Source organism: Falco biarmicus, chromosome 8 (assembly GCF_023638135.1).
Source record: "Falco biarmicus isolate bFalBia1 chromosome 8, bFalBia1.pri, whole genome shotgun sequence".
Taxonomy (NCBI): Eukaryota; Metazoa; Chordata; class Aves; order Falconiformes; family Falconidae; genus Falco; species Falco biarmicus.
In genome coordinates, this window is record NC_079295.1 from 14561787 (window position 1) to 14575627 (window position 13841).

Here is a 13841-nt window from a genome sequence, read left to right on the forward strand (position 1 = left end):
GGGAAGAGGTACAGGGCTGGTGGGGTTTCCTTTTGCTAAATGCAACCTCTCCAGAGTTGAGGGGATGGTTAAAAGTAAATGAATACAAAAGTGAAACTGAAAAAAATGCTGGAGACAAACCCTGCTCAGACACTGATTTTACTGAACACAGTGAGGGGTGGGGGAGAGGAAGGGGGGGGAAAAGCAATATGCAAAACATCACAACTATTTTGTGGCAAATGGGGGGGAAGGAAAAGTTCTTTCAAACTTATGAAATTTAAAGCACCTCATGGCATTTCTTTCTGTCAGATTGTCCTTCCTGCTTTTGATGAGCTTTCATCTGTAGAAAAACTACAAACTCTTTGCTATGGAAACAAAGGGCAATTTTTCCTTTAGAAGTCTCTGCCCACTTGTCCCTCCATCCTCATTTACATCTGTGCCTTTCCATCTGAAACTGGAAGTGGTGGCAGGGGTTTCACAGCATCTGAGGGCTGCCTGTGCCCCCTAAGCCACACACGCAAGGCTTGCACAGCCCATCCTGTGCTCTGGAAATGGCCTCTGGAGGCCTGGCTCTCGCTCGTGAATCAAAGCTTGTGAGGCCTCTGCAATTTCAAATGTCTGTAGGCAGCGTGGGGAAGAGACCCACAGTGCCTGTGACGCTTGCTACCTGCCCCAGCGACTCAGGACCGGTGCCGGTGGCTGGACTTGGCCCGTATCGCTTCAACAAGGGGGCTCCTGATGGCTGTTTTGGGGAAGCAGTTAGCCGGGTTTACATTTCCAGATCGATCCATGAAAGGCCGGCAGGCCGTGCAGATACTGATTCATGTCTTGATCTGAAGGAACATTCCTCACAGATAAAAATAAGTTTCGGAATTGTCAGGCAATAGATGTCATGTCATGCAGGCAGAAGCATAAGAGAGAGAAATCTCCTGTTCGGTACAGTAAAAGGTAATGGTTTTACTTTTGTCTTTCTCTAGGTGATGTTCCTGGAGCTAGCCACATGCAGGGGAGGAAGGCTGAGCGGTCACCCTCCTCTGGAAGCGATGGCTCCAAGAGGTCAGCCCTCTGTCACTGCGCTTGCAGCAGCAGCCTGCCCCAAGTTAAAAGACGCTTGGGTTCTGACTCCGCTTTCACTGGGTTTTGTCTTTGCAAGAGAAGACAAAACCTGAAGAAGCGCTGCTGTTCCGTTCATATTTGATGCAGCCTTTCTTATTGCAAACTGTTGTAAGAAGTCTGAGCAAAAACTGTTCCCTCGACGCTGCTGCTGACTCCTTGAAAAACAAATAGGGAGAGAGCAAGGAGCCAGGTCACAGCAAAGGCTGAGGGCTGCACTGCCCGTGCCGAAAGACCCGGAGGGAAGGGGATGTGTGCCCTGTTACACCAAATGACTGTCCAAAACAGCAGCCTCGGAGCAGAGCCACAGCTGCAAAGGAGCTGCCAAAGAAAGGGTGAAAAATCGGTAGGTGACAAATGCAGCCCTGACTGTGCCCTCATCCCCACCGGCCACCCCGGCTCGGCAGGCAGCAAGGAGCGTGTCAGAGCCGTGCAAGGGGTACAGTGCAAGGGGTACAGCGAGGCTTCACACCTCCAAGGCCTGGTGTCACCCAGGGGCAAATGGTGCTACTGCTGCCACCGCTCAGGAGGGTTACGTGCATGCCCGGTTTGCTATTAAAATTTGTCATTTAAAACAACAACTAACGACTGCATTTTGTAGACAGTGCTTTTCTCCTTTAGATGAACGTCTGATGCTTCCCAGGCTGGCGTGGAGTTCAGGGACCACCAGCAATGAGCACACACAGAAGCTGCTTCCTACAGACCTCCACCGTGGCAAACTGAGTACAGGTCCACCAAGGCTTATCAGAGGCCTTCACTTTGTTTTCAAAGGGCATTTTTATTAGCTTTCTGCTAGAAGTATTGAGCTGATTGGAGAAATATTTTTAGGTCTAATCGTCTGTGAGAAATTAAAGAACAAAAAGGAAAAAGTGGGTTTTGGAAACCAGCCTGGCTTGCACTGCCAACTAGCTCATGTAGTGAGTGATTATAAAACCCCAAATGACAACAGCAAAAAAAAAAATCAACCCCCAAAACCAGAAGGAAAAAGGAAGGTAAGGGTAGGAGGAGAATGTATTGGAGATTCCATGAGCTCTGCTCCCAGCTGCCTGTTTTGAGTGTGAGAAGGCTCAGGTAGTCTCAGGAATGAAACCCTGCAGGTCTGTGGCGATGACATACCCCTCTGCTACGAACCAGAAGATGATTCTGACACAGCTCATTACATTTCTATTTCTGACTAAGTCCATTGTTGGATTTAATGAATAAGTGATGTTTTGAACTGATAAACACCCTGCAGCAAATTTTCCATTTTATGTTGTGATGAACAAGCCAAGAGATTTGGGCAAGCTGTAAAGGGCCTTTAACATACTATTTCAGACTTAATTCAAAGTGGGAGGTGCTTCTCAGAGCTAGCTTGAAAGTTTCTCTCACCTCCACCCCCAAAACGGAGATAAGGTTTCCACAGACTAAGCAGTGTTATCTCTAAAACAAGACAGTGACTGCTATGAACATTGTTGGTAGTTCATTATCACAGGGAAATATCATGTATTATGAAATGTGAAAATGTCTATTAACTATTTCACTGCTAATCCTTCTAGATACAAAATATTCTCTCTGCATGTTTATCCCACAGTGTGCACCTTCCTCCTCCTCCTCCTCCCTGAGCACCGAAGGCTGACCTGTCCCACACCCATCTGCTTACATTTCCAGGCCTGACCCTTGCATCTCTGATCTTGCCATTATGGGCTCCCCATAGCAAACCACTCTCTATACCAAAACCGGGGAATGTGAGACCAGCATAAAAGAAAAGAAGTTTAATATAAAAATAAATCTTTCCAGAGACTGCCACAAAAGTAGTGCAATTAATTTTTGCATCAAATTAAAGTCTCCCATCAAAAGGTAAATGAAACTGCCACAAAACTGCTCTTCTGCTATGTGTCAAAGACTGTTGTGACTTTGTTGCAGAGCACGGTTCACCTTGCAGCACATTACACAGCAACATAGTAGAGTTAGAAAAACCCAAGTCTGAAAAGACTCGCTAGCTCACACTCGTAATTTTTTTTTTTCCGAAGGCTCCACAGTTGGTGCTCTTCTCTGTGCTTCAGAGACAAAGAAAAATGAAGTCATAACAACCTTCAGATGGACTTTCATGAGTCTAAATGCCAAAATTAATGTCTGGCACAGATTATTTAACTGCACTAAAGGGGAAATGAATTCCCTCTGAGACAGGGAATTCAATTTACCGTTTCCTTAAGGCTGTTGGTAGAATTGGGAGTGTGAGAGCCTGCTCTGGTATGTGATGCCACAGGAGGTTTTGCCAGTCTTGCATCTTGGCAGGGCAGACTGACCATCGTGTGTAGTGCTTTCCCTGCCTGTCAGAAAGAGCAGAAAGGAACTGAGTTTCCTCCCACCAGGACTTTTGTGGGGCTTCAGTCACAGCTTGGTGTCTCTGTCCCTCTGTTGTGGAATCTGTTTTCCCAAGATGAAGCCCAGGCCTGGAAAAGGAGCAGAAGCCGACAATGATTCAGATAAGGTGAAAGTGATGCTGCTGGGTTGTGGGCAGGCTCTGAAGGTCAGAGTGCCTTTCCCTATTCCCAGGGAAATGGATCCATGCTGCAGAAAGGTACGTCTGGGTCTAGATTGCTTTTAAAGTCCCCAGAGGATTCACCACTTTTCTTTCTGCGTATCACATGCCCTGTACCTATGCTCTTCCCACAGCCACCCTTGTTATCCTGACCCCTAACTCTGAGGGGACTTACGGGGGTGCCTTAATGCCTCTGTGCAACACCTCGGATTGGTGGCACTGATGGGAAAATCTATATAAAATCAGTAACTGAATACTTCTAAGGGTAAGGACTGCGTGTGATTACTTGTTTGGCTGCATCGGCTGAAGCTGTAGCTGCTAACTCAGCAGACTGTAAGCAGTCAGTATTGTCTTTTTGGTTCATTCTGGCTGCAATTCAGGATGTTAATAATAATCTAGAGAGCTACATGAGGCTTGGAACCTGGCTAGCAGAAACCACCTCTGTCTCCACATACTGTTACAGGAGGCGAGATTGGGGAGATGATCTGGTTGACAGGTGCCCTAATTTAGCCATGAGTGGCAGGCATTTGTGGTGGAGACCTGTACCACATCCATTATTTATTAAGCTATTACTTAGGATCCAGAGTGACTGTATTTATTTGTAGAAAAATGTGTGAACACCTTGATTGCTGATTCATGTTTATCCATCAGAGTCTATGCTATGGGGATGCTTTGTTTTTAATTCAGGAACAAAGTATCCCCTCAAAGCTAAACATCAGGCCATGTTGTTATCTTCTTGCCCTGGCGCTTACGACAGCACTGAGAGAACACTGGCCAAGTCGATGGGCAGCCAAATATAATTTATGGCTTGCCTTAAACTGATTTGTTGACTTCATGAAAGGCCCTGTCAAAAAGAACAGTCCCCTGAGTCTTAACAATGATAACAGTTATGTTGCGTCAGTGCTGAAAAACTCTTGGATAACAGTGGCCCTATCCTGAAAAATCTTTTTAAAGTGCCTGAACATTGCATTTTCTAAAAAGAAATAGGGCCAAAGCTGTTGTTTGGTAGTTAATTTTCGTTTTCTTCATCCTTTTTTCATTTTATTTTCCACTGATTGGAATACTCCCTTAGAAGCATTACAATATTTTTCCATATTCCAGGTAATTAAAAAAAAAGATGTGTGGCATTTAAAGGTGATGCTGCCAACAAGGACATGATTGGTTTCACTTGTGTACAGTATTGAATTTGCAAGTGATATCAACACATTTGCATCTGCATCAGTGTGACCGACAGCTGAAAACATCCAAGATGCGTATCAGCCTCATTTCTCATCTCCATGTCTCACTCAAGCAGAGGAAGCAGCCTCAGTGCACTGCACGCGGATATGCTGTTCAAAGCTCCCTCGTCCAAGGGCAAGACACATGTGCCCTGCCGTGGACTTGGTGCACATCAGACTTCCATCTCAGGAAGCCTGCAGCCACCATACCCGGCCGGGCTCCTCTGCTGCTGTCCTCCATGTTCTCTGCCCCGTGACTGCCCTCCTGGCGCAGCCTTGCCCCTGCCTGGCTGTGAAAACAGCACACACAATTGCAAAAGAGCATCTCCTTTGCATCTTTTCTCCTCACTCTGTTTTTTAACAATCTTGTCTCCATTAAGTTCAATATTGTTTCATTGGGTGAAGTTCTTCCTGGTGGAAATACAGTGCTTCAGTCAGAATATTTTCTTTCAAATCTTGGTAAATTTTACATGTTTGCTCTTGCCTCCTCCCATCCCTTACCTGAAGCCACGACACAGATTTAGTGTGCTGCAGCTCTGCAAGTTGTCATTATTCTGAGTATTTTTCTGCGGGTCTTACTTGGCATTGCTGAATGTCAATTGTGAAATCCTAGCTTACAGATAACACGGTATCACAGAAAGAATTATAAATATGTTCTTGTCCAAGCACATAACAATGAGTGAGTCTGAGTGTGACAGTTTAGATCTCTGGTTTCCTCCCACCACCACAGGAAAAGGAAGCTGCTTCTGTGCTTAGACAGCAGCGATTGCTTCCTACATCTGTGTGGTGAAGCAGAGGTCAGCCCCTCCTCGGCCCTGCCAGCTCCAGAGAAACAGGCACAGTGGCTCCAGCTCTGCAGCCTGTCACCGGTGCGGGGCCAGAGGCCCTTTGCAGCCTTTGCAGTCACACGAGGCTAGGAGGGACCTGGCCCTTGAGGAGAAGAGGTTTTGCAAAATTTAAAATAGGTTAGGGAAGGAGGAGAAAGTCCTGCCAACTTCTGGGATTGCAATCCTGGGAGATGAGTCCACGGACCTGATATAAGCTCAGGCGAAGCAGAACCACAATCCCATGGCCTTCACAAGGGTGTTTGCTTGATCAGGGTCTGGGTTTTTGTGAAGCTGAGGGGAAATAATTGTATTAAAAAGCACATGTCTTGTTCCGTCTTTCTAGGAAAACACAGAACAAAAATCCAATCCATTTGGGGGAGACAAAAAAAGACATGCATTTTAAAGCAGAATATCTGTTTTTTGTACAATTTCTTGTGGAGAAGAACTCCCGGTATTAATTAATGAGCCAAAACTAGATCCATTAAAACAAGTGAGACTTCTGTCATTTACTTCAGGTTGAGCAGGTTTTGATTCATGTCATATAATTACAGTAATTTTCTTTTAGCATCTAAACAGTGAAAGTACTGTGTAACCCACACAGTTAAGTTCTTGTTTTCTGTGAACAAAGTAGATCTCACTTCTTTTATTGGTAGTACAGCTGGACAGAACATATGTTGCATAGTTTGATGTCTTTGCTGAACCAGAACACTGGATTTTGGGCCCAAAGAAAATACTCAAGTGTTGGTCCTCTCCCTTGGAGGTAAAACTATTCTGTTTGTTGTTGGGGTTTCTCTTCTTTTTTTTTTTTTTTTTTTTTTTCTCCTCTTCTAAATGTTATTTCTTCTTGACAGTTCACATTCCACAAATAACAGGAAGGATACTGTGGTTAACATGTGGTTGCAGTTCTGGAAAGTGGCAATACAAATCACAATCTAGGATTCTGTATTTTATTGTCTCTCTCCAATATCCATGTCAGATCTGCATAGACTGGAAGTATATATATCGTAACAAACTTTTAAAACATTTTTATAACCATCAGCCACATAAACCCTGCTTGACCCTAGGAATCTCAAAGTGTGTCTGTGGCGAAAGCATCACAATGATAAAAATCCTATTACAATTTATTTAATAATTCTCCTGATGATGCAAGAACTAGAGTACATCTACTTCACCTGTTAGGGCTTGTGAAGAAGAATGGAGTTATGCAAAGAAGCCTTTTATTATCATTAAAATTCCAACTCTGATTTGCAACTACACTTTTTTATTTAGTAGCATTTACTATTTTGAGGGGTGGAATTGGATTTTTGAATTCGTATTCCTTGTACCCCATTCTTGAACCTGGCGTAAGAAGTCAGGCACAGGGAAGCAATTTCCCATAATTGACCCTGTGGAGAAGCCCAGATATGAAGGTGCCCTCTGTGTGCAGAATGTTTTTAAGAACCCTTTTCTACACTACGCCCAGTAAAACTTGTTTGAAAGAGCCTTGCCGGGCCACAACATCAGATACTACATTCCAGTCCAGTTCTCCCATCAACTGCTGGCCTCAATTATCTCTCTTGTCCTATGCAATATAGCAAAGGTTAAAGCATATGAACAGCTCAGCCAGTTGACTTTATCTTTTGTTTTGAAATCATAAAAATCTCTTCAATTTAAGAGGCAGATAGTGCTTTTGCTTGTGAGAGTCTGGTGGCTGAAGCCGTATGAGATGGGTGGACTTGCCAGGAGAGGTAGAGGGAGGGAGAGGTAGGTAGTATTGCCAGTGCTGCGGCAGAGCTCAACAGGGCCTGCGACAACAGGGCCTTGAAGCAGGGGACGAGGCAGAAGCTTCGGGGTTTTTGAGACAAAGTCCGTGGCGTTCAAGGCTGATGCAATCTCAGGGCCTGCAAAAGATTTTTGTTGTTGTTTTTAAACTCGCTTTTGCGATTCTTGAGCTCAGGTTCCCCTGCTGCCTAGCTCCCTGAGGGTCCCCCGGGGGCAGCCCCCCGCGGCCCTCCCGGGAAGGTCTGGCGGAGCCTTCCCCCGCGGCAGGCGGGGCGAGGCCCGGGCCTATCCCATACAGCCCCCTCGCCTCCAGCTCTCCCGCTCGCCACGGCAGCCTCTGCCCCATCGGCGCTGCCCGCGGCCCACCCGCCCCTCGCGCGGCCCACCCGCCCCGGCCCGCCGCCCCCTCCCACAACATGGCGGGGCAGCTGCCCCCGCGCGCGCCCGCCCGCCCGCCGGGCACCGCCCCGCCTCCTGCCCGAGCAGGGCCCTTCTCTACCTGCCTGGAGGCCCACCTCTATGGTCAGGGGCGCGGCGGGCAGGGGCGGGGCGGTGGCCGGCCCCGCCAGTGAGGGGCGGGGGGCGTGGCCTGGCCGGCGGGTCGGGTGCCAGGGCTGGCGGTTGGAGCGACCCCGCTTTGTGTCTGGAGCCGGCGGAGCCGTTGGTGCTGCTGGGGCGGGCCGGCGGGGGCGCGAGCCGCGGCGGGGGAGGAGGAGTAGGGGAGGAGGAGGAGGAGGAGGATCTCCGGCCCTCGGCTCCCGCCCGCAGCCGGCGGCCGGCAAGGGAAGGAGGCGGAGCGGCTCGGAGCTGCCCCTCGCCGGCGAGCCCGGCGCGGGGGGGAAGGCGCTGGCAGCGCGGAGGGGCTGAGCCGTTGCCCGGCGGCGAGCGAGGGCCCGCGGGAGGAGGCCGCGCGGGGCCGGGGGCTGCCCGGCGTTGTGGGAGCTCGGGGGGCGGGGGAGGCGGCGGAGGGGGAGCGCCTTCCCCCGCCGCGGGGAAGGGCCTTCTCGGCCGCGGCGAGCAGCCGGGTGCCGCCGGGGAGGAGCCACCCGCCGCCCCGCGCTCTGGGCCCCACCTTTGTCGGGGTGGCCGGGGGCGGCGTCGCCGCTGCGGTGGGGGGCGGGGGGCGCGCGCCGGAGCCCGCCCGGCGGGGGGACACGGATGGGCCGAGATGCGGCCCCAGTCCTCGCCGTGAGAGCGGGGGAGGGTCGCGCCTGGCCGCGGAGCGACTGAGGCGGTCGCCGCCGCCTTCCCGGGAGCGTGAGGCAGTGAGGAGGGGCGGCGGGAGCGCGGAGACCTGTAACGGGATGGGACGCGGCGGTGCCGTCAGCCCGTAGCGGTGCCGGTTCCCCCTGCCGCGGCTCTGCCGGTGCCTGGGCGCGGGTGCGCGGCTGGACATGTTCGCTGCTCGGCCGGGCCGGTCCCTCGGCGCGGTGGAGCTGCGTGGGAAATAAGCCCGGTGCCCGGTTCCCAGCCCCAGCCCGGTGGGGAGCGCGCCGCCGCCGCCCGGCGGGGGGAGATGCCTCGGGGCCGGGAGGCAGGAGCAGGCGCTTCCCCGGCGGCCACGGAGCGGTGCCGAGCCCCGAGACATGACGGCGGGCGGGTGTAATGGAGTAAGAGCGAAGACGGCTCCTCTCGTCTGCCATTTGCCCTTCCAGACGGGATCGTAAAGCCAGAGAGTTGAGGAAGGCTGCGCGCAAGGAGGAGGAAATTCCTCTCGTCGGGCCCCCCTCCCTCCCCATTTTTTTTGCTTTTTTTTTTTTTTTTTTTTTTTTCCTCCTGCCTGGAACCTTGGCTCCCCCAGGTATGCCTGCCTCACTGCAGCACCTTGTGCTGGTGCTCCTGCTCTCCAGTGCCACCCTGCTGCTCAGCACTGCGGCTGGTAAGTAGCCAGCGGGTGTAGCGAACTAGCCATTTTGGCAGAGGGAAGGGGGGTGGGGTCCGCGGGGATTTGGGCACATCGGTGTCTCCTTCAAAAGTGCTGGGCATCGATTTCGGCGGCGAAGCCCCATAAAGTTTTGAAATCCCGATACGTTAAGTGTCTCGGAGAATAAAATCGGCTTTATTGTGTAAATGACCTGCATTCAAGACGCATGCTTTGCCTAGATCTGCATCTCTTGTCTCCTAACTTTCAGTTTTGGAAAAATATATAATCTTTTTGTTTTGCATGCCTCGCCCTTTGTAAGGTAATGCAGGAATTTTTAATATATATTTTAATCGCCAGCAGAGCTGTGCCTGTCTTGCTGTGGGATCTTTGGGCACAGCCATTTTTAATTTTATCAGCATCGGTGCTTTTAGGGGCCTTAAACATGTGCTGCAGTTTTATAACACGCTTATTGTAACCTGGGGTTGTTTGGTTTTTTTTCATGGAGGAAGGATCCGAAGCAAAAATTTAGCTGTTTCTGTTGTCACTTGTGATAATAGAACGGTAAAAAGAAACGCTGTTGGGAATGTTGAAAGATCTTGGAGAGTTTTTTGTGTTTTGTTTTCTTTTTTTTTAACAAGAAGTTGGAAGCATATATGCTAAGGGCATCCTCATTCCTATTTTCTGGATGCTCTAGACCTATTTTTAATTTTGCTCGGGCGCTCAGTGTCAGGTATGTAGGATGGTTGTCCCTGATACTGGAAGAGAGATGTGTATTGGTCTGGCATCCTTTGGTTTTCTGTCATGGTGACAGAATAGCATGTTGGAGCCTTCGGAGTGTTTACCCAGGTTTGTTAGGCACTAATACCAATTCTTTTTGCAGTATGCGTTTTCCAGCGGTTTTGGAAGACTCCTAGCGCTTTGGTGTCTTTTGCTAATTGGGATCCAGTTTGCAGTGCTTGCTTTTTTTAGTGTTATTTTGTAATCTGATGTGTATAGTCCATAAATTAATCTTTGTAAGAAAATTGCTGTATCTTGCTAAGATGACCCAACAAGCTGATGGTAGTTTCCATATTACATTTCACTGAGGTCTTAAAATTGAATTATTTGTTAAAGTTGAGTATATTTGGTGTCATTATTAGGAAAATCCTGTAAATTATGCATGTTGAGGCAGTTTCTTCATCGCTCTGACTGGATAGTCCCTGATTTTCTCATTTCTGCTTTTTAAGAGATTTCTTTCAGGAAGATATTTAAATTAAAAGATTGATGTTGCCTATATCATCCTGACCTTTGACTGCCATTATTTTAGATTGACGTCTGCAGTGTCTTTCTGTGGTAGAGGAGTGTTTTTCTTTTTTCTTTTTCTTTTTTCTTTTTTTTTTTCCCCCTAGAAGAAGGGACTTATGAAGGTCAAAAATATTGGTATTAAATCATGTATGAATCAAGAATACCCAGCATCTTAGCTGCTTTTTTTTTTTTTCAAATACAATTTTTAAAAAGCGTAGGCTTTTTTTCCCTCTTTGAAAACTTCACTGAGTTGGTAATTTCTGTGCCCTCACGAGGGAGAAGGGTTACTAAAAGAGTGAGTATGGATTTGAACCAGGCCAAGGGCTGGGCAGGTGCCGTGCAATGTCGTTCGCACGGCTTTGCCAGTTCACCTCAATCCTGACCTGGCAACAGCATTCCCAGTATTTCAGTTCTGGTTTTGCCTTGCTAAAAGTTATTAAGGATGCTTGTTTGCTTGTTTTGTGAATAGGAACCTGTTTTCCCATTGTGATTTATTTCTTAATTGTGAAATTTTAACAATCCACATTTTAAAAAACCTTGGTCATAATCCTCTGTACAAGTAATTACACGGATGATTTAAGCTTTAGTTAAAGTAACTAATGGTTGATTTTAAGTTTAGGCTGCATTTCAGAAAAAAAATGTCTATACATGGGGAAGCTACTACTAATGTGTAATTCTGCCCTTTTATGTTCATGAAAGAGCTAACACTCTTTTTTGTCTTCCCCTCCCCCAAAGTATGAACTGTACGCTCCCATCAGAGTGAAAATGCTGCTTTTGTAGCTTTGCAAACCTCTGTTAATTCTTACTTCTGATTAGTGAATGGATACTATTTCTCAGCAGTGTATAGAATTGTTTATAAATGCAAAATTGCGACATCAGAGGGATCAGACAGGTTTGTTAGTTTCTGTCTGGTGGAGAGTATCTGGACCTCCTTGGGGAGAGCTCCAAAAAAAATCTTTACAGTGGGGCTGTAGATGACAGTTTCGCTCATAATCTGGAGTATGAATGAGGAAAGAAGGTGGTTCTGCCTTCACCTTTGTGGCTGAAGATACAATAGAGAGCTAGCCCTGGATTCAGAATTACTTGCTGATTATTAGGGGGAAAATATTAATGGCTTCCTCTGGTAAAATTCATATCTGAACAGGTATCTGGTAACTCTGTATTTAAATCACATACTAGTCCTTGTAAAAAGGAATGCTACAGTAAGGGCATTTTAGTAATACTAGTCTTAGTAAAAATTTGAGGGGTTTAAAAAGCTATATTGGAAAAAAATGGTTTGCGCCACTTTGTTCTTTATTTCTTATATGACTTGATATACCACACTTTAAATCTTGTGTTTAGAACTGTGAGACAGGTTTATACACTCTTATATTTTAGAGGATTTGGATGCGTTAATCGTGAGGGTTGTGCCTGCAGAGGTGGTTCATACACCTTTGAGCTGTTCCCCAATATTGCTAAAGAATTTTGTTTGGGTGTTCATATGGACCTGATATTAAAGATACAATCTTTCCTCGTTTCACTTGTTTGCCTTCTGTGATATGCAATATTAAACCACTTTTCCTTCTTTATACATATCCAGGATAGACAGCATTCCATTGTCTAATATGTAAATGATTTGCGGAAAGTATGAAGTGAAAATTTGAGCAAAGAGAATATCCTTTTATCTTTGGGAATCTTTCCATAGGTCTATGTCTGTGTGGTTCAGCACTGTTGCAAAATTTTCGGTGTGGAGTTGGATAGAGATTGAAGTATTTTTTAAAAAATTATAATCTTAATTATTCATTAAAGTGAGTGAACTGAAGCATCTTTATCCAATTCTGTCTTGCCAGTTAGAGTTACTTCAGCGTTTCAACGTAATTTGTTTGAAGTATGAATTGTGTGACACGGGGAAAAGCCTCCTTTGGCTATTCAACTCTTCTAATTCAGTGGTTTTAATTAGTTACTCTGTGTATCTTGCACATTAAACAAGTTTTTTTAAACATATCTGCAAGCCAATTTCTACTTCTTTACTAGAGCTATACCTATTGTTTATGACTCTTTCAGATGTAACCTAAAAATTAAATTTATTTTTCTGTTTGACTTGGGAGCTCTCTCAGAAATACTAGCTTAGTGGATGGAAACAGACTGAGGGACACAACTGGTATGCTTGATGGATAACCACACGTACAAGTGCAGCCTGTATGTCAGACTAGGGCTTCATTAGCTGTCTAGTTGTGTAAAGAAATAGTGTAGCTGTAAAAGCACAGGAGCTATATTGTGCTTGGACTCAGTCTGGCTGTGCCTTGAACGTGTGCTGTCATTTTCTGAGCAGAATCTAACTTTCCCAGCCAGGGCTGTGTGTAAGCAGTGTGTAAAGTTTCATTTGGAACAAAATGTTTATGCCCTGAATGAAACAGGCTTGGTGATGCTTTATGTTGGATAGGACAGGAATCTGCATAGCTTACAAGCAGTTTTAAGTATTAAGCTTGTAGACTTAGTGGAACTGCTCACTGCTTGAATTTGAATTTAAAAATAAGTGAAATAGAAGATACGTTCTCCAAAACACCAACATTTCAGTACTTAAACTGATTTTCTGTGGGGTTTTTTTTCTGTATTTTTTTCTTTTTCTTTTTTTTTTTTTTCTTTGAAACATAGGTTCACAGAAGTGTAAGGCTGGAAGTGGCTTCTCTTCTGTTTCCTTCATTGTCTGGCTGCATGAGTACAGATAACAGTGTTTGTCTAACATGTCTAAAATCTCCAGCGAAGAGGGATTTCACAGCCTGTCTAGGTAGTCTGTCCTGTTACAGTGCTTAATTATGATGTTTTTTCATAATGCAATAGTAGTAGGTTTTTTCCTCTTTCTATTCTAATGCAAGATTGTTTAAGATATGCCTTAATTAATATGTGGCAATCCATCTGAACATACAGTGTGAAGCACACAGTTGCCAGGGTGGTAAGTTCATATGTTGAAGCCTAGTGTCTCAGACTTCGCTACAGTAATTTGCAATGGGAAGCTTGAGATGACTATTAATGTTTTAAAATGAAACTTTTGCAGTTTTAAAAAACATTTTTGCAACCTTATGCTCTTCCCAAAATTTTGATTTCTGACTTTAGGGGTCTGTTAATTGCATCTGATAGGAGAGGTCAGTCTAGGTGTGTGACCAGGAGGAGGGAAGGCTAGCAGGGCAGGAGACCTTTGGAAGGGTGAAGGATTCAATCTGGATTGCATTGGGTTGAGAACCAAGGTGTATTAGACAACCAGATGGAGATGGTGTCTTAACATTTGTCAGACTTGT

At 46.4% G+C, this 13841-nt stretch overlaps 2 protein-coding genes across 5 annotated transcripts in view; one reads left to right on the forward strand and one right to left on the reverse strand.

The window, feature by feature from the left end:
* Positions 1–6766: 6766 nt before the first annotated feature.
* Positions 6767–9157, reverse strand: LOC130153540 (basic proline-rich protein-like). The gene is made up of 2 exons (XM_056348494.1): positions 7918–9157; positions 6767–7537 (listed from the first exon to the last, which is right to left on the reverse strand). Exons 1-2 carry the CDS (start codon positions 9155–9157, stop codon positions 7302–7304), a joined length of 1476 nt encoding a protein of 491 aa, XP_056204469.1. The 3' UTR covers positions 6767–7301.
* Positions 9158–9174: 17 nt separating this feature from the next.
* Positions 9175–13841, forward strand: part of BMPR2 (bone morphogenetic protein receptor type 2) — a 109628-nt gene continuing 104961 nt past the window's right edge. For all 4 annotated transcript variants that reach the window (XM_056348490.1, XM_056348493.1, XM_056348492.1 and 1 more), the window contains exon 1: positions 9175–9297. In XM_056348490.1, the coding sequence (XP_056204465.1) occupies positions 9222–9297 (76 nt within the window). In that variant the 5' untranslated portion in view covers positions 9175–9221. The remainder of the gene's footprint in view (positions 9298–13841) is intronic.